This window comes from Callionymus lyra, chromosome 5, assembly GCF_982586985.1.
Source record: "Callionymus lyra chromosome 5, fCalLyr1.hap1.1, whole genome shotgun sequence".
In the NCBI taxonomy this organism is placed as follows: Eukaryota; Metazoa; Chordata; class Actinopteri; order Syngnathiformes; family Callionymidae; genus Callionymus; species Callionymus lyra.
Genome location: NC_141822.1, coordinates 2,120,872 through 2,140,739, shown reverse-complemented (window position 1 = coordinate 2,140,739; position 19,868 = coordinate 2,120,872). Strand labels below are relative to the sequence as shown.

The 19,868-nt window shown below is 45.6% G+C and overlaps 2 protein-coding genes across 3 annotated transcripts in view; both read right to left on the bottom strand.

Annotated features, from left to right (window-relative positions):
- Positions 1 to 136: 136 nt before the first annotated feature.
- Positions 137 to 2,649, bottom strand: purg (purine-rich element binding protein G). Its single transcript, XM_087791972.1, has one exon. The coding sequence runs from the start codon at positions 2,647 to 2,649 to the stop codon at positions 1,654 to 1,656; it is 996 nt and encodes a 331-aa protein (XP_087648098.1). The 3' UTR covers positions 137 to 1,653.
- A 2,592-nt stretch (positions 2,650 to 5,241) lies between these two features.
- Positions 5,242 to 19,868, bottom strand: part of il6st (interleukin 6 cytokine family signal transduce) — a 32,427-nt gene continuing 17,800 nt past the window's right edge. For both annotated transcript variants that reach the window (XM_087790444.1, XM_087790445.1), the window contains 8 exons: positions 17,100 to 17,364; positions 12,691 to 12,861; positions 12,517 to 12,618; positions 11,661 to 11,807; positions 11,447 to 11,587; positions 9,881 to 9,977; positions 9,724 to 9,805; positions 5,242 to 6,844 (listed from right to left, as the gene is read on the bottom strand). In XM_087790444.1, coding sequence (XP_087646570.1) covers positions 6,254 to 6,844; positions 9,724 to 9,805; positions 9,881 to 9,977; positions 11,447 to 11,587; positions 11,661 to 11,807; positions 12,517 to 12,618; positions 12,691 to 12,861; positions 17,100 to 17,364 — 1,596 coding nt within the window. In that variant the 3' untranslated portion in view covers positions 5,242 to 6,253. The remainder of the gene's footprint in view (positions 6,845 to 9,723; positions 9,806 to 9,880; positions 9,978 to 11,446; positions 11,588 to 11,660; positions 11,808 to 12,516; positions 12,619 to 12,690; positions 12,862 to 17,099; positions 17,365 to 19,868) is intronic.

The window sequence follows — 19,868 nt, the reverse complement described above, 5'->3', positions numbered from 1 at the left end:
GTGTGTGTGTGTGTATGAGAGAGTGTGTGTGTGTGTGTGTGTGTGTGTGTGTGTGTGTGTGTGTGTGTGTGTGTGTGTGTGTGTGTGTGTGTGTGTGTGTGTGTGTGTGTGTGTGTGTGTGTGTGTGTGTCATAGAAGTTACAACATCGATGTTTCTCTCGTTTTAAATCATAAATTAATCATATTTAACGTGTGACGTCACGAACTTGAATGAATGAATTCTTGGCGGGTTTACCAGCCCTTGACAGGTGTCCAGGTGGTCTGGACAGGTGTCCCGGAAAGGTGTCCTTGCTGGGTGTCCAGGTGGTCTGGACAGATGTTCCAGACAGGTGTTCCGGAAAGGTGTTCTTGACAGGTGTCCAGGTGGTCTGGACAGGTGTTCCGGACAGGTGTTCCGGAAAGGTGGTCCGGACAGGTGTTCCAGAAAGGTGTTCCGGACAGTTGTTCCAGAAAGGTGTTCCGGAAAGGTGTTCTTGACAGGTGTCCAGGTGTTCCGGACAGGTGTTCCAGAAAGGTGGTCCGGACAGGTGTTCCAGAAAGGTGGTCCGGACAGGTGTTCCAGAAAGGTGTTCCGGACAGGTGTTCCGGAAAGGTGTTCTTGACAGGTGTCCAGGTGTTCCGGACAGGTGTTCCAGAAAGGTGGTCCGGACAGGTGTTCCAGAAAGGTGTTCCGGACAGGTGTTCCAGAAAGGTGTTCCGGAAAGGTGTCCCGGAAAGGTGTCCTTGCTGGGTGTCCAGGTGGTCTGGACAGGTGTTCCGGAAAGGTGTTCCAGACAAGTGTCCTTGCTGGGTGTCCAGATGGTCTGGACAGGTGTTCCGGAAAGTTGTTCTGGACAGGTGTCCTTGCTGGGTGTCCAGATGGTCTGGACAGGTGTTCCGGACAAGTCTTCCGGAAAGGTGTTCCGGACAGGTGTCCCGGAAAGGTGTCCTTGCTGGGTGTCCAGGTGTTCTGGACAGGTGTCCTTGCTAGGTGTCCAGGTGGTCTGGACAGGTATTCCGGACAGGTGTTCCAGCAAGGTGTTCAGGTGAAATGTTCAGGTGAGATCCTCAGGACAGGTGTTCCGGAAAGGTGTCCTTGACAGATGTTCCGGACTGATGTTCTGGAAAGGTGTTCAGGTGAGATGTTCAGGTGAGAGGCTCAGGACAGGTGTTTTCGACAGGTGTTCCGGACAGATGTTCCAGAAAGGTGTCCTTAACAGGTGTCCAGGTGGTTCGGACAGGTGTTCTGGAAAGGTGTCCAGGTGAGAGGTTCCTGACAGGTGTTCAGGTGAGATGTCCAGGTGAGATGCTCAGGACAGGTGTTTTCGACAGATGTTCCGGACTGATGTTCTGGAAAGGTGTTCAGGTGAGATGTTCAGGTGAGAGGCTCAGGACAGGTGTTTTCGACAGGTGTTCCGGAGAGATGTTCCAGAAAGGTGTCCTTAACAGGTGTCCAGGTGGTTCGGACAGGTGTTCTGGAAAGGTGTTCAGGTGAGACGTTCAGGTGAGATGTTCAGGTGAGATGCTCAGGACAGGTGTCCTAGACAGGTGTTCCTGACAGGTGTTCAGGTGAGACGTCCAGGTGAGATGTTCAGGTGAGATGCTCCCGTCAGGTGTTTTGGACAGGTGTTCGGGTCAGGTGTCCCGGACACCTGCTCCGGACAGGTGCGGTCATCAGTCCTCCTGCTCCTCGCTGTCCTCGCGCGCGTCCGTCCTCGCGTCCTTGTGACTGGAGAAGATCCTCCTCATCTCCTCCTCGTAGCGCACGAAGTTCTCCCCGAACCGAGCCCAGGCCTTGAGCGGCACCGTGATGGTGTTCCTGTAGGGCTGGCGCACCTCGCTGATCTTCAGGAACACGCCGAACCTGTTGGAGCCCACGTCGAAGTAGAACCTCTTGTTGTCCACGCGGAAGGACGCGGCCTCGGGCAGGTCCGGGCTCTCGTCCAGGTTGCGGCCGCTTCTACCGCGGCGCTCGTCCTCGTCGTCCGCGTCCCCGTAGTCCTCGATGAGCTGCGAGAGCGCGTCCCTGAACTCGATGAGCCCCTGCGCGGGCAGGACGATGGTCTGCTCGATGCCCTGCCCGTAGTACCCCATGGTGCCCTGACCCTTGCTCACCGTCTGGCGGATGCGCAGGAACCTGCCGCGCTGGTTCTCCTTCAGGTCCAGGAAGTACTTCCGGTTGTCCCTCTCGATGAACTCGCTCTTCAGGACGCGGTGCGCGTGCTCGTCGGCGGCGGAGCCGGTGGGCGACAGCGGCTCGTGCGTGCGGCGGCGCGGGTCGCGCGTCTGGCCGTTGGTGCCCGCGTCCGCGCGCACGAGCCCGATCCGGGCGTAGTGGTCGATGAAGTCCCCCAGGCAGCCGCGCAGCGCGGGCGCCATCGCCATGGACAGCGTCAGCTTGCTCTTGCGGATGTTGTCGTGACGCCCGCGCCCGACCCACACCTCCGCGATCTTCAGGAAGCGCCCGCGCACGCTCTGCTTGACGTCCAGGTAGAAGCGCTTCTTCTGCACGTCCACGCGCTTGGACGCGAGCTCCTGGATGTCGGCGCCCGGCGGGGGTCCGGGGGGTCCGGGGGGTCCGCTGGGGGGCCCGAAGTGCTGCGGCGGGTAGAGGGTCCGGGGGTCCGGCGCCAGCTTGCGTCTGTCCCTGCAGCCTCCATCAGACATCATCGTGGACGCTCACACACGCGCGGCGGTTCCTCGACTGACCTGCAGGGGGCGCGCGCCGCGTCATCAGCTGATCCGGGAGCTCGTGTCCTCAGAAAAAAGGTCACGCGCGCGAGGACCGGCTCCGAGACGCTCCAGAAGCTCCGGACCCGCAGGTTCTGGTCCTGCTGAGCTGGGCTCGCACAGGCGCGTCTGCGGCGGGTCCAGGGACGCGGGCGGGCGGGGGGGGCGGAGGCAGCGGCATGAACCCGGTGAACTCACCCCCCCCCCCCCCCGTCCTGAGAACACCTCCGTTAAAGAGACACTGCAGCATCTGCAGAACAACATCAGAACCAGTTCTCACTGGCCGGGATTTAACCCGACAACCTCAGACGTGTGTGACGTCATGAGAAGAGTCGTTTGATGACAAACATTTAATGATAATTAATCATTATTAAATCATAAGTTATTGTTGGTGTTTTTAATGACGTTTTTATTATCCTCGTTGATCAGCGAGTCTTGATGCCTGTCAATCAAATCAAACATGGTTGGATCGAGGTCATGAATATTCATGACGGTTTGATCGAGGTCATGAATATTCATGATGGACAAGAATAAAAGTATTGATGATTGAACCTGATGATGTTTACGTTTCATTCATTTTCTGTCACTTATCACCTTATGAGGGTCACAGTGGGGGTCCATCCCAGATTCTAAGGGCGAGAGGCAGGGGACACCCTGGATAGGAGGCCAGTCTCGCTCAGGACACACAACGACACACAACATTCACACACACTCACACAAGTTCTCAATCAAACTGTATGTTTTTGGACTGTGGGAGGAAACCAGAGTAAACCCACTAACACAGGAGAACATACTAACTACACACAGGAATGTCACAAGTTGGCCTGGAATCAAACCTTCAACCTTCTTGCTGTGAGACGAACTAACCACTGCACCACCGTGAACCCATTACTGGCATTGATAGTTTTTTAACATCAGCTTTTAAAGCTGATGTTTGGACATATTTTGGTTTGAAAACAAATGAAAGTAGTTACGACTTCGTCAAGAGTCATGTGGTCTGTAAATACTACAACACCAGAGTCAAGTACTGGACAATACTACACATATATACTTGCTACTACACTATCACAACACCAGAGTCAAGTACTGGACAATACTACACATATATACTTGTTACTACACTATCACAACACCAGAGTCAAGTACTGGACAATACTACATATATATACTTGTTACTACACTATCACTACACCAGAGTCAAGTACTGGACAATACTACACATATATACTTGTTACTACACTATCATAACACCAGAGTCATGTACTGGACAATACTACACATATATACTTGTTACTACACTATAGCAACACCAGAGTCAAGTACTGGACAATACTACACATATATACTTGTTACTACACTATCACAACACCAGAGTCAAGTACTGGACAATACTACACATATATACTTGTTACTACACTATCACAACACCAGAGTCAAGTACTGGACAATACTACACATATATACTTGTTACTACACTATCACAACACCAGAGTCAAGTACTGGACAATACTACACATATATACTTGTTACTACACTATCACAACACCAGAGTCAAGTACTGGACAATACTACACATATATACTTGTGACTACACTATCACAACACCAGAGTCAAGTACTGGACAATACTACACATATATACTTGTTACTACACTATCACAACACCAGAGTCAAGTACTGGACAATACTACACATATATACTTGTGACTACACTATCACAACACCAGAGTCAAGTACTGGACAATACTACACATATATACTTGTTACTACACTATCACTATATCGTTGTATCGTGACACACTCTTGAAGATACAAACTCTTCTAATCGAGGATCAAATATTACTTAAGAATCTTCAAAGACAAATAAAAAGTCACTTCGAGGATAAAAGTTTAATTCATGTTATTTACATCGAACAAGTGAAAAGAAAACAATCTTCAGAAACGTTTCTGTTCCAGATGAAGAAAAACTGCTGTCGGGTCCACAGGCGTCCAGTAAGAAGTGACTGAGGATGAGAGGATACAGTGGACTCCAGCAGATGAAGAACTGAAGCACTCAGGCGAGTACGAGGAGCGTCAACACTGTTACCATAGCGACAGAAAGTACCGACTCGGTTGAGACGATACTTTGAAGCAACAGAAGCTGTTTGTGTCTGAAGAACAAGCGTCTCCTGGAGCCTCTGGACCAGAAACATCTGCAGAAGAACCATCAGAACATTTGTTGCATCATCTCCGTCTTCAAAGGTTTGTTATTATTCAATCGTTGATTTTATTTATTTAATCTTTGAAAAATCATTGTTGTTTTTACTCAAAATCTTTTAAATTCAGTCCATGTTGGTGTAACCAGACCAAACTAACAGAGCTCAGAGCTGCTGCCACTTTAAGCCAATCATGCGACGCACAGAAGATCACGTGACATCAAGGAAATACAATTAAATCGTTTGAAACACTTTTAACTGAATTATTCAATAAAAACAAATAAACCTTTAATAAAGAAATGAATGAATTCAATGATAAAAAAATAATTCAACACAAAAACATTTGAAATGTTCACTTTAATGATGAGACTTGGATCCAGGATGAGTATCCGATGGTATTTAAGGCTGTTTCAGTCAAAAGTGCTACATTATTCCACGAGCGTCGATGAAACAACTTTAGTTGAAGAACAGGTTAGTGTCACTGAAAACACCTGCAGCAGGTGTAACTACACATGTAACTACAATCCTTGTGCAGTGAGAAGTAGGTTCCAGCAGGTACTGATGCAGTGATATGTACGTGTACATGTATGTGTATATGTATGTCGACGTGTACTGTATGTACATGTGCTGTTAAATATCAGAAAGAAAAACAGACTTATCTTTTCCCGCTTCTTAACTATACTTCTGTTATGGTTTAATGTTCAATAAAGTTTTTTTTATTACAGCTAAAGGAAGAATGACGACTGAGGACGAGAGGATACAGTGAGTCCAGAAGCTTTTAAAGCTGATGTTTGGACATATTTTGGTTTGAAAACAAATAAAATCAGTTACAACTTCAAGAGTCATGTGGTCTGTAAATACTACAACACCAGAGTCAAGTACTGGACAATACTACACGTTGTGTATCGTGATATGTATCGATATATGCCTGACAACACACTCATAGTTCCTGCTGTGCAAGACTGACCTTGTTTGTTTCTCTTTAGTGTTGGAAAAGTACATTTCTTTAGATTATAAAGCACAAAAGGCGTGTTGGGGCTTCATGGTATTACTTGGCGCAGTACTCGGGAGTAATACTACGAAGCCTTGCAGAGTAATACTGCATGATAGATGATGTCCTTGTAACTGGAAATAATAGAGGTTTGTGGTGTTTCTAGTCCGTCGACAGGGGGCGCCACAGGAATGTAACTCAGCGACAACATCTCCAAACATCTCAGGACTCGCACCAGATTGTGGGCGGGGCGTAGGACAAAGGAAGCGTCCCATTGGTTGACGTTGTAACTCGTTCAAATGTTCTTTAGATCAAAGCAAAACCATCTTCTGCCGCGGGTCAAAGGTCACCTCAGGGTCTCAGAGTCCTGATCCAGAGCCGGACAGGTGCGGCCTGTAGCCTCCCTTCTGAGGCATGTAGCTCGAGGCCGCCCCCTGCTGGACGTCCTCCTGCCGTGGACGGAAGTCCAGATGCTCCAGCGGCTCCAGAGGCTCCATCAGCTCCGGCGGCGCCGACCGCTCCGGGTCCTTGTAGTGCTGGTCCTGGTACTTGCGAGGGAAGCAGGGCGGGCGGACGAAGTCCTGCGACGAGACGTCGCCGCCGTCCTCGCCGTCCAGCAGGGGCTGCGTGGACTCGGACCGGGCGAAGACCAGCGGCGCCGGCGGGGCCTGGCTCGCCGGCGTCTGACCCTTGTAGCCGTTGGACGCCACCACGGACGAGTACTGGACGGTGCTGGCGGTGGTGTCGGCCAGGTCGCCGCCCTCGTCGCTGTCGGACACGCTCTGGCGCGGCGACGACATGCAGGACGAGCCGCCGATGCCACTGCTGTGCTCCTCGGACAGGAACTTGTCCTTCTTCAGCGCCGGACTCTTGTCCTCGTGCGACGCTGGACGAACGTCACACACCTGCACGTCCACCAGACTGTTGGGAGAGTCTGTGGGAGCTTCTGACTGAAGGACGAGAACGTGATCGTGAGTCTCCACAGTACTACACATAAATACTTGATACTACAGTATCAACACCAGAGTCAAGTACTGGACAATACTACACATATATACTTGTTACTACACTATCACAACACCAGAGTCAAGTACTGGACAATACTATACATATATACTTGTTACTACACTATCACAACACCAGAGTCAAGTACTGGACAATACTACACATAAATACTTGATACTACAGTATCAACACCAGAGTCAAGTACTGGACAATACTACACATATATACTTGTTACTACACTATCACAACACCAGAGTCAAGTACTGGACAATACTACACATATATACTTGTTACTACACTATCACAACACCAGAGTCAAGTACTGGACAATACTATACATATATACTTGTTACTGCACTATCACAACACCAGAGTCAAGTACTGGACAATACTACACATATATACTTGTTACTACACTATCACAACACCAGAGTCAAGTACTGGACAATACTATACATATATACTTGTTACTACACTATCACAACACCAGAGTCAAGTACTGGACAATACTACACATATATACTTGTTACTACACTATCACAACACCAGAGTCAAGTACTGGACAATACTACATATATATACTTGTTACTACACTATCACAACACCAGAGTCAAGTACTGGACAATACTACACATAAATACTTGATACTACAGTATCAACACCAGAGTCAAGTACTGGACAATACTACACATATATACTTGTAACTACACTATCACTACACCAGAGTCAAGTACTGGACAATACTACACATATATACTTGTTACTGCACTATCACAACACCAGAGTCAAGTACTGGACAATACTACACATATATACTTGTAACTACACTATCACTACACCAGAGTCAAGTACTGGACAATACTACACATATATACTTGTTACTGCACTATCACAACACCAGAGTCAAGTACTGGACAATACTACACATATATACTTGTAACTACACTATCACTACACCAGAGTCAAGTACTGGACAATACTACACATATATACTTGTTACTGCACTATCACAACACCAGAGTCAAGTACTGGACAATACTACACATATATACTTGTAACTACACTATCACTACACCAGAGTCAAGTACTGGACAATACTACACATATATACTTGTTACTGCACTATCACAACACCAGAGTCAAGTACTGGACAATACTACACATATATACTTGTTACTACACTATCACTACACCAGAGTCAAGTACTGGGCAATACTATACATATATACTTGTTACTACACTATCACTACACCAGAGTCAAGTACTGGACAATACTACACATAAATACTTGATACTACACTATCACAACACCAGAGTCAAGTACTGGACAATACTACACATATATACTTGATACTACAGTATCAACACCAGAGTCAAGTATTGGACAATACTATACATATATACTTGTTACTACACTATCACAACACCAGAGTCAAGTACTGGACAATACTACACATATATACTTGTTACTACACTATCATAACACCAGAGTCAAGTACTGGACAATACTACACATATATACTTGTTACTACACTATCACAACACCAGAGTCAAGTACTGGACAATACTATACATATATACTTGATACTACAGTATCAACACCAGAGTCAAGTACTGGACAATACTACACATATATACTTGTTACTACACTATCACAACACCAGAGTCAAGTACTGGACAATACTACACATATATACTTGTTACTACACTATCACAACATCAGAGTCAAGTACTGGACAATACTACACATATATACTTGTTACTACACTATCACAACACCAGAGTCAAGTACTGGACAATACTACACATATATACTTGTTACTACACTATCACAACACCAGAGTCAAGTACTGGACAATACTACACATATATACTTGTAACTACACTATCACTACACCAGAGTCAAGTACTGGACAATACTACACATATATACTTGTTACTACACTATCACAACACCAGAGTCAAGTACTGGACAATACTACACATATATACTTGTTACTACACTATCACAACACCAGAGTCAAGTACTGGACAATACTACACATATATACTTGTTACTACACTATCACAACATCAGAGTCAAGTACTGGACAATACTACACATATATACTTGTTACTACACTATCACAACACCAGAGTCAAGTACTGGACAATACTACACATATATACTTGTTACTACACTATCACAACACCAGAGTCAAGTACTGGACAATACTACACATATATACTTGTAACTACACTATCACTACACCAGAGTCAAGTACTGGACAATACTACACATATATACTTGTTACTACACTATCACAACACCAGAGTCAAGTACTGGACAATACTACATAGATATACTTGTTACTACACTATCATAACACTAGAGTCAAGTACTGGACAATACTACATAGATATACTTGTTACTACACTATCATAACACTAGAGTCACCAGAACATTATAACTTATTTATTAATTTCGCTGTTTCAACATTTATTTCAACATTTTTCTTTGCAGTAATTTTCTCTACTTTTGAAAAACACAGAACGACACAAGAGTCAAAGAGAAGCAAAAGAATGGCTCCCTCTGGTGGCCGCTGCAACAAATGCAGGATCAAATGCTCGTTACAGTCAAAGAAACGAGATTAACTTCTACGACAATAACCTGATCTTTGCAACACGAGTGAAACACACACATCATCTTCTGGTGACACATGACGTCGTCGTGGAGTGTTTTGAAAAAGGTTCCGTCAATCAAAAGTATCATCTCTGTGATCGACAACATCATCGACGTAACAGGAAGTGAAACATTCTCGTGAACGGCGTGAGGAAGGCGTACCTTGGATGGATACTCAGGCGTCCAGTTGTGCAGCGTGCTCTTCCCTGGGTCTGGAATCCTGGGCCAGAACTTCTTGGTGATCCTGCAGAAGAAACCATGGTTGAAGGTCGTTCGTGTCTCGACGCCGCAGGTCGAGGTCACGAGGTCGTGAACTCACGCGTCTCTCTTGTAGAAACACAGCGACATGGCGAGCAGCACCACGAAGATGAAGCCCACACTGGCGGACACCACGATGATCTCGATCTCTCCCGGAGCTGTGAGGAACCACATGTTCTTCTCAAGATCTTCTCTTCTCAGTACGTCAGAGTCACAATATTGACGTTTAACATTTAGAAACTTTCATTATTTGGGTTGAAAACTGATGTTTTTATAAACATTGAGCTTCTTTTTTGATTCATTTCAATTAAATAATTGTATTATATTTTTAATTCTAATCATTCAATTTTGAGTTCATAGTCTTTTAATTTCAATATATAAAGGTTGTTATATTAGAGTCACTAGATAAAAAACAAGTAGAGCTACATGTGCTTTCACGTCGTCACATGATCGTCTGCCGTCACATGATCGTCTGATCGTCACATGATCGTCTGATCGTCACATGATCGTCTGATCGTCACATGATCGTCTGTCGTCACATGATCGTCTGTCGTCACATGATCGTCTGTCGTCACATGATCGTCTGATCGTCACATGATCGTCTGTCGTCACATGATCGTCTGATCGTCACATGATCGTCTGATCGTCACATGATCGTCTGTGAGTCACATGATCGTCTGTGAGTCACATGATCGTCTGTGAGTCACATGATCGTCTGATCGTCACATGATCGTCTGCCGTCACATGATCGTCACATGATCGTCTGTCGTCACATGATCGTCTGATCGTCACATGATCGTCTGATCGTCACATGATCGTCTGATCGTCACATGATCGTCTGATCGTCACATGATCGTCTGATCGTCACATGATCGTCTGATCGTCACATGATCGTCTGCCGTCACATGATCGTCTGATCGTCACATGATCGTCTGATCGTCACATGATCGTCTGATCGTCACATGATCGTCTGATCGTCACATGATCGTCTGATCGTCTGAGCGTCACATGATCGTCTGCCGTCACATGATCGTCTGATCGTCACATGATCGTCACATGATCGTCTGCCGTCACATGATCGTCTGATCGTCACATGATCGTCTGATCGTCACATGATCGTCTGCCGTCACATGATCGTCTGATCGTCACATGATCGTCTGCCGTCACATGATCGTCTGATCGTCACATGATCGTCTGATCGTCACATGATCGTCTGATCGTCACATGATCGTCTGATCGTCACATGATCGTCTGATCGTCACATGATCGTCTGTCGTCACATGATCGTCTGATCGTCACATGATCGTCTGCCGTCACATGATCGTCTGATCGTCACATGATCGTCTGCCGTCACATGATCGTCTGCCGTCACATGATCGTCTGCCGTCACATGATCGTCTGCCGTCACATGATTGGCTGAAAGTTTATTTTAGTTCACTTTTCAACTAGTTTAGTTTCACTAGTGTATGGTGACGACAGTAAACAACGTTTATCATGAACACGATATAGAAATGAAAACACTGTTTGAATCCTTTGAAGGAGATCCTCAAACCACACGTGTACAAGAACATCTACTTCTAAGTTCTGACGACACTGACGGACGCGCCGACAGGAAGTGAGCGAGCACCGTATTTGGAGGTGGTGAAGGAGTGGCTGGTGCCGGGAGCCGAGCCTCGGACCGTCCGCGCCGCGACCCTGACGTCGTACTTGGTGTTGCCTTTGAGGGACGTGAGCGTGTAGGAGGTCACGTCTCCGGGGACGGTCACGTCTGCAGGAGAGAGAGACAGGATCAGGCGTGTTCCACGCGACACGCACACGCCACACGCACACGCCACACGTACTGCGAGTCTCGCTGCCGTTGGAGCAGTAGATGGTGTAGCTGGTGATGAAGCCGCGGCGCTTGTGTCGAGGGATCTGGTTCCACTGCAGCTCGGCCGTGTCGCGCCCCGGCTCCTCCTTCAGCCTGATGCTGGGACCCTCCAGAGGAACTGAGAGAGACATCAGCGTCAAGAGAGGCGTCCCTCAGGGTCCACAGTTTCAGACGTTCGTCTGTGACGTCAGGTCGTTATTGTTTGTAAAGATGTTTCTCACACAACGATTTAGCAACATTTTAAATAATTCAACTTGATTTTTATTCTATTGAAAAACTTGAAATGATAATAATTGCATTTTTTTTAATGAACATTTCTAAATGAATAGTTTGATATTTTAATTTTAATCATTCAATTAAACATGATCTTAATTCATATATTTTTTTTATCTGTAGCTTTTGAACTTCAATACAAAATGTTGGTATAATAGAGTCACATGATGATGAATCGATCAGTAGCTCTGAGCTCTGTTGCTTTAGTCTGGAGACTCTATTATAACAACATTTATGCATTGAATTTGAAAGACTATCAATTAAAAAATATAGTTTTATTTTATTTTGTAAATGATAGGAATTAGAATTTTAAACCTGAGGTGTAAGAAAATGCAATAATTTTCAAAATATTAATCATTTTTTTATGTAATTGTTTAACAATATATACAATTCGACCTTTAATTGTTGAATTCAAGTATTCAATAAAAACGTTAAATTTATAAATGATTGAATTCAATGATATAAAAACGCTTGAAAAGAATTTCAATCAGAAACATTCTAATGAAATGTTAAATTCCTTCAATATTCTGAGTTCATGAGCACCAGTCCGTCACCTCCTTCCTCCAGATACGCCTCCAGCCTGCGAGCTCCTCCGGTCTTCGCCCCGTACACAGGAAACACGGCGATGTTGTAGCAAACAAAAGGTTCCAGGAGGCCTGAAGAGAAGCAACACAACGCAAGTCATTTAACTTCTTCATACGAGGACGTGAAAGAGTCGCCGTGACGACCTCTGATGGACGCTCCTGTCGCGTTCTTCGCTTCTCGCTGCCAGTCGAGCCGCTCGCCGTCGTCCCACTGAACCACGTACCCCGACAGCCCTTGTTTTCTGCGGGGTCTCCATTCCAGGAGCAGCTTTCCTCCGGCGGACGAGACGTTCAGGAGGTCCACGTCTTCCACATCTGTCCAGGAACATCAGGGAACATCGGTGAACATCGGGGAACATCGGTGAACATCGGGGAACATCGGGGAACATCGGTGAACATCGGGGAACATCGGGGAACATCGGGGAACATCGGGGAACATCGGGGAACATCGGGGAACATCGGGGAACATCGGGGAACATCGGGGAACATCGGGGAACATCGAGGAACATCGGGGAACATCGGTGAACATCGGGGAACATCAAGGAACATCGGGGAACATCGGGGAACATCGGGGAACATCGGGGAACATCGGGGAACATCGGGGAACATCGGGGAACATCGGGGAACATCGGTGAACATCGGGGAACATCAAGGAACATCGGGGAACATCGGGGAACATCGGGGAACATCGGGGAACATCGGGGAACATCGGTGAACATCGGGGAACATCAAGGAACATCAAGGAACATCGGGGAACATCGGGGAACATCGGGGAACATCGGGGAACATCGGGGAACATCAGAATAGTGTTTGAGGAACGAACTGTCGTGAGAAACGTGTCTGTATTGAAACAACAAAACTGTCTTTTGCAAAAGTAAATGAAGTAGTGAAATATATTTGAAGACAGTAATATTGTAACTCATGATGAAGTAGTGAAATATATTTGAAGACAGTAATATTGTGACTCATGATGAAGTAGTGAAATATATTTGAAGACAGTAATATTGTGACTCATGATGAAGTAGTGAAATATATTTGAAGACAGTAATATTGTGACTCATGATGAAGTAGTGAAATATATTTGAAGACAGTAATATTGTGACTCATGATGAAGTAGTGAAATATATTTGAAGACAGTAATATTGTAACTCATGATGAAGTAGTGAAATATATTTGAAGACAGTAATATTGTGACTCATGATGAAGTAGTGAAATATATTTGAAGACAGTAATATTGTGACTCATGATGAAGTAGTGAAATATATTTGAAGACAGTAATATTGTGACTCATGATGAAGTAGTGAAATAAATTTGAAGACAGTAATATTGTGACTCATGATGAAGTAGTGAAATATATTTGAAGACAGTAATATTGTGACTCATGATGAAGTAGTGAAATATATTTGAAGACAGTAATATTGTGACTCATGATGAAGTAGTGAAATATATTTGAAGACAGTAATATTGTGACTCATGATGAAGTAGTGAAATATATTTGAAGACAGTAATATTGTGACTCATGATGAAGTAGTGAAATATATTTGAAGACAGTAATATTGTGACTCATGATGAAGTAGTGAAATATATTTGAAGACAGTAATATTGTGACTCATGATGAAGTAGTGAAATATATTTGAAGACAGTAATATTGTGACTCATGATGAAGTAGTGAAATATATTTGAAGACAGTAATATTGTGACTCATGATGAAGTAGTGAAATATATTTGAAGACAGTAATATTGTGACTCATGATGAAGTAGTGAAATATATTTGAAGACAGTAATATTGTGACTCATGATGAAGTAGTGAAATATATTTGAAGACAGTAATATTGTGACTCATGATGAAGTAGTGAAATAAATTTGAAGACAGTAATATTGTAACTCATGATGAAGTAGTGAAATATATTTGAAGACAGTAATATTGTAACTCATGATGAAGTAGTGAAATATATTTGAAGACAGTAATATTGTGACTCATGATGAAGTAGTGAAATATATTTGAAGACAGTAATATTGTAACTCATGATGAAGTAGTGAAATATATTTGAAGACAGTAATATTGTGACTCATGATGAAGTAGTGAAATATATTTGAAGACAGTAATATTGTGACTCATGATGAAGTAGTGAAATATATTTGAAGACAGTAATATTGTAACTCATGATGAAGTAGTGAAATATATTTGAAGACAGTAATATTGTGACTCATGATGAAGTAGTGAAATATATTTGAAGACAGTAATATTGTAACTCATGATGAAGTAGTGAAATATATTTGAAGACAGTAATATTGTGACTCATGATGAAGTAGTGAAATATATTTGAAGACAGTAATATTGTGACTCATGATGAAGTAGTGAAATATATTTGAAGACAGTAATATTGTGACTCATGATGAAGTAGTGAAATAAATTTGAAGACAGTAATATTGTGACTCATGATGAAGTAGTGAAATATATTTGAAGACAGTAATATTGTAACTCATGATGAAGTAGTGAAATATATTTGAAGACAGTAATATTGTAACTCATGATGAAGTAGTGAAATATATTTGAAGACAGTAATATTGTGACTCATGATGAAGTAGTGAAATATATTTGAAGACAGTAATATTGTAACTCATGATGAAGTAGTGAAATATATTTGAAGACAGTAATATTGTGACTCATGATGAAGTAGTGAAATATATTTGAAGACAGTAATATTGTAACTCATGATGAAGTAGTGAAATATATTTGAAGACAGTAATATTGTGACTCATGATGAAGTAGTGAAATATATTTGAAGACAGTAATATTGTGACTCATGATGAAGTAGTGAAATATATTTGAAGACAGTAATATTGTGACTCATGATGAAGTAGTGAAATATATTTGAAGACAGTAATATTGTGACTCATGATGAAGTAGTGAAATATATTTGAAGACAGTAATATTGTGACTCATGATGAAGTAGTGAAATATATTTGAAGACAGTAATATTGTGACTCATGATGAAGTAGTGAAATATATTTGAAGACAGTAATATTGTGACTCATGATGAAGTAGTGAAATATATTTGAAGACAGTAATATTGTGACTCATGATGAAGTAGTGAAATATATTTGAAGACAGTAATATTGTGACTCATGATGAAGTAGTGAAATATATTTGAAGACAGTAATATTGTAACTCATGATGAAGTAGTGAAATATATTTGAAGACAGTAATATTGTGACTCATGATGAAGTAGTGAAATATATTTGAAGACAGTAATATTGTGACTCATGATGAAGTAGTGAAATATATTTGAAGACAGTAATATTGTAACTCATGATGAAGTAGTGAAATATATTTGAAGACAGTAATATTGTGACTCATGATGAAGTAGTGAAATATATTTGAAGACAGTAATATTGTGACTCATGATGAAGTAGTGAAATATATTTGAAGACAGTAATATTGTAACTCATGATGAAGTAGTGAAATATATTTGAAGACAGTAATATTGTGACTCATGATGAAGTAGTGAAATATATTTGAAGACAGTAATATTGTAACTCATGATGAAGTAGTGAAATATATTTGAAGACAGTAATATTGTGACTCATGATGAAGTAGTGAAATATATTTGAAGACAGTAATATTGTGACTCATGGTGAAGTAGTGAAACATATTTGAAGACAGTAATATTGTGACTCATGATGAAGTAGTGAAATATATTTGAAGACAGTAATATTGTGACTCATGATGAAGTAGTGAAATATATTTGAAGACAGTAATATTGTGACTCATGATGAAGTAGTGAAATATATTTGAAGACAGTAATATTGTGACTCATGATGAAGTAGTGAAATATATTTGAAGACAGTAATATTGTAACTCATGATGAAGTAGTGAAATATATTTGAAGACAGTAATATTGTGACTCATGATGAAGTAGTGAAACATATTTGAAGACAGTAATATTGTAACTCATGATGAAGTAGTGAAATATATTTGAAGACAGTAATATTGTGACTCATGATGAAGTAGTGAAATATATTTGAAGACAGTAATATTGTGACTCATGATGAAGTAGTGAAATATATTTGAAGACAGTAATATTGTGACTCATGATGAAGTAGTGAAATATATTTGAAGACAGTAATATTGTGACTCATGATGAAGTAGTGAAATATATTTGAAGACAGTAATATTGTGACTCATGATGAAGTAGTGAAATATATTTGAAGACAGTAATATTGTGACTCATGATGAAGTAGTGAAATATATTTGAAGACAGTAATATTGTGACTCATGATGAAGTAGTGAAATATATTTGAAGACAGTAATATTGTGACTCATGATGAAGTAGTGAAATATATTTGAAGACAGTAATATTGTAACTCATGATGAAGTAGTGAAATATATTTGAAGACAGTAATATTGTAACTCATGATGAAGTAGTGAAATATATTTGAAGACAGTAATATTGTGACTCATGATGAAGGGGGGCTGGAGTCCATCCCAGTTTCTTTGGGCAGAGGCGGGGGACACCCTGGACAGGATGCCAGGAGCGTGGAAGACTCACCCTGAGCGCCGTCAGTGAGGACCAGCGAGGCCTCGGCAGACTCTCCCGCCCAGTTGTTGGCGGTCAGATGCACGAACACGGACGTTCCTGCGGTCAGAAGGAACTTCTTCAGACGAGTGACGTTCCTCTGCGGAGAGAGATGCTCCTGCTCCTGTCTGTCCACAGGGAAGTGTTCCCACTTCACGCTCGTGTTCTTCAGCTTGTCCTCCTGACTTTCAACCCTCAAGTTGAAGCCCGTTATCCTTCCGTTGGATAAGATGGGATCCTGGAACACAGTCACGTGATCAGAGGTCGTGTCTCGAGAGGTCGTGTACCCGGGAGGTCGTGTACCCGGGAGGTCGTGTACCCGGGAGGTCGTGTACCCGGGAGGTCGTGTACCCGGGAGGTCGTGTACCCGGGAGGTCGTGTACCCGGGAGGTCGTGTACCCGGGAGGTCGTGTACCCGGGAGGTCGTGTACCCGGGAGGTCGTGTACCCGGGAGGTCGTGTACCCGGGAGGTCGTGTACCCGGGAGGTCGTGTCTGGGGAGGTCGTGTACCCGGGAGGTCGTGTACCCGGGAGGTCGTGTCTGGGGAGGTCGTGTACCCGGGAGGTCGTGTCTGGGGAGGTCGTGTCTCGAGAGGTCGTGTCTCGAGAGGTCGTGTCTCGAGAGGTCGTGTCTCGAGAGGTCGTGTCTCGAGAGGTCGTGTACCCGGGAGGTCGTGTACCCGGGAGGTCGTGTACCCGGGAGGTCTTGTACCCGGGAGGTCGTGTCTGGGGAGGTCGTGTACCCGGGAGGTCGTGTACCCGGGAGGTCGTGTACCCGGGAGGTCGTGTACCCGGGAGGTCGTGTACCCGGGAGGTCGTGTACCCGGGAGGTCGTGTACCCGGGAGGTCTTGTACCCGGGAGGTCGTGTCTGGGGAGGTCGTGTCTGGGGAGGTCGTGTCTCTAGAGGTCGTGTACCCGGGAGGTCGTGTACCCGGGAGGTCGTGTACCCGGGAGGTCGTGTACCCGGGAGGTCGTGTACCCGGGAGGTCGTGTACCCGGGAGGTCGTGTCTGGGGAGGTCGTGTCTCGAGAGGTCGTGTCTCGAGAGGTCGTGTCTCGAGAGGTCGTGTACCCGGGAGGTCGTGTCTCGAGAGGTCGTGTACCCGGGAGGTCGTGTACCCGGGAGGTCGTGTACCCGGGAGGTCGTGTCTGGGGAGGTCGTGTACCCGGGAGGTCGTGTACCCGGGAGGTCGTGTCTGGGGAGGTCGGGTACCCGGGAGGTCGTGTACCCGGGAGGTCGTGTACCCGGGAGGTCGTGTACCCGGGAGGTTGTGTACCCGGGAGGTCGTGTACCCGGGAGGTCGTGTACCCGGGAGGTCGTGTACCCGGGAGGTCGTGTCTGGGGAGGTCGTGTCTGGGGAGGTCGTGTCTCGAGAGGTCGTGTCTCGAGAGGTGGTGTACCCGGGAGGTCGTGTCTCGAGAGGTCGTGTACCCGGGAGGTCGTGTCTCGAGAGGTCGTGTCTCGGGAGGTCGTGTCTCGAGAGGTCGTGTACCCGAGAGGTCGTGTACCCGGGAGGTCGTGTCTCGGGAGGTCGTGTCTCGAGAGGTCGTGTACCCGAGAGGTCGTGTCTCGAGAGGTCGTGTACCCGGGAGGTCGTGTCTCTAGAGGTCGTGTCTCGAGAGGTCGTGTACCAGGGAGGTCGTGTCTCGGGAGGTCGTGTACCCGGGAGGTCGTGTCTGGGGAGGTCGTGTCTCGAGAGGTCGTGTCTTGAGAGGTCGTGTACCCGGGAGGTCGTGTCTCGAGAGGTTGTGTCTCTCGGAGGTCGGAAACCGGGAGGTCAGGTACGGAGGGGTCAGGTACGGAGGGGTCAGGTACGGAGAGGTCAGGTACGGAGGGGTCAGGTACGGAGGGGTCAGGTACGGAGGGGTCAGGTACGGAGAGTCAGGTACGGAGGGGTCAGGTACGGAGGGGTCAGGTACGGAGGGGTCAGGTACGGAGAGTCAGGTACGGAGGGGTCAGGTACGGAGAGGTCAGGTACGGAGAGGTCAGGTACGGAGAGGTCAGGTACGGAGAGGTCAGGTACGGAGGGTCGTGTACCCGGGAGGTCGTGTACCCGGGAGGTCTTGTACCCGGGAGGTCGTGTCTGGGGAGGTCGTGTACCCGGGAGGTCGTGTCTCTAGAGGTCGTGTACCCGGGAGGTCGTGTACCCGGGAGGTCGTGTACCCGGGAGGTCGTGTACCCGGGAGGTCGTGTACCCGGGAGGTCGTGTACCCGGGAGGTCGTGTACCCGGGAGGTCGTGTACCCGGGAGGTCTTGTACCCGGGAGGTCGTGTACCCGGGAGGTCGTGTCTCTAGAGGTCGTGTACCCGGGAGGTCGTGTACCCGGGAGGTCGTGTACCCGGGAGGTCGTGTACCCGGGAGGTCGTGTACCCGGGAGGTCGTGTCTGGGGAGGTCGTGTCTCGAGAGGTCGTGTCTCGAGAGGTCGTGTCTCGAGAGGTCGTGTACCCGGGAGGTCGTGTACCCGGGAGGTCGTGTCTGGGGAGGTCGTGTACCCGGGAGGTCGTGTACCCGGGAGGTCGGGTACCCGGGAGGTCGGGTACCCGGGAGGTCGTGTACCCGGGAGGTCGTGTACCCGGGAGGTCGTGTACCCGGGAGGTCGTGTACCCGGGAGGTCGTGTACCCGGGAGGTCGTGTACCCGGGAGGTCGTGTCTGGGGAGGTCGTGTCTGGGGAGGTCGTGTCTGGGGAGGTCGTGTCTGGGGAGGTCGTGTCTCGAGAGGTCGTGTCTCGAGAGGTCGTGTC

Bases quoted from the DNA above. Each gene is read 5' to 3' on its own strand.
- purg (XM_087791972.1), bottom strand. From the start codon at position 2,649: ATGATGTCTGATGGAGGCTGCAGGGACAGACGCAAGCTGGCGCCGGAC.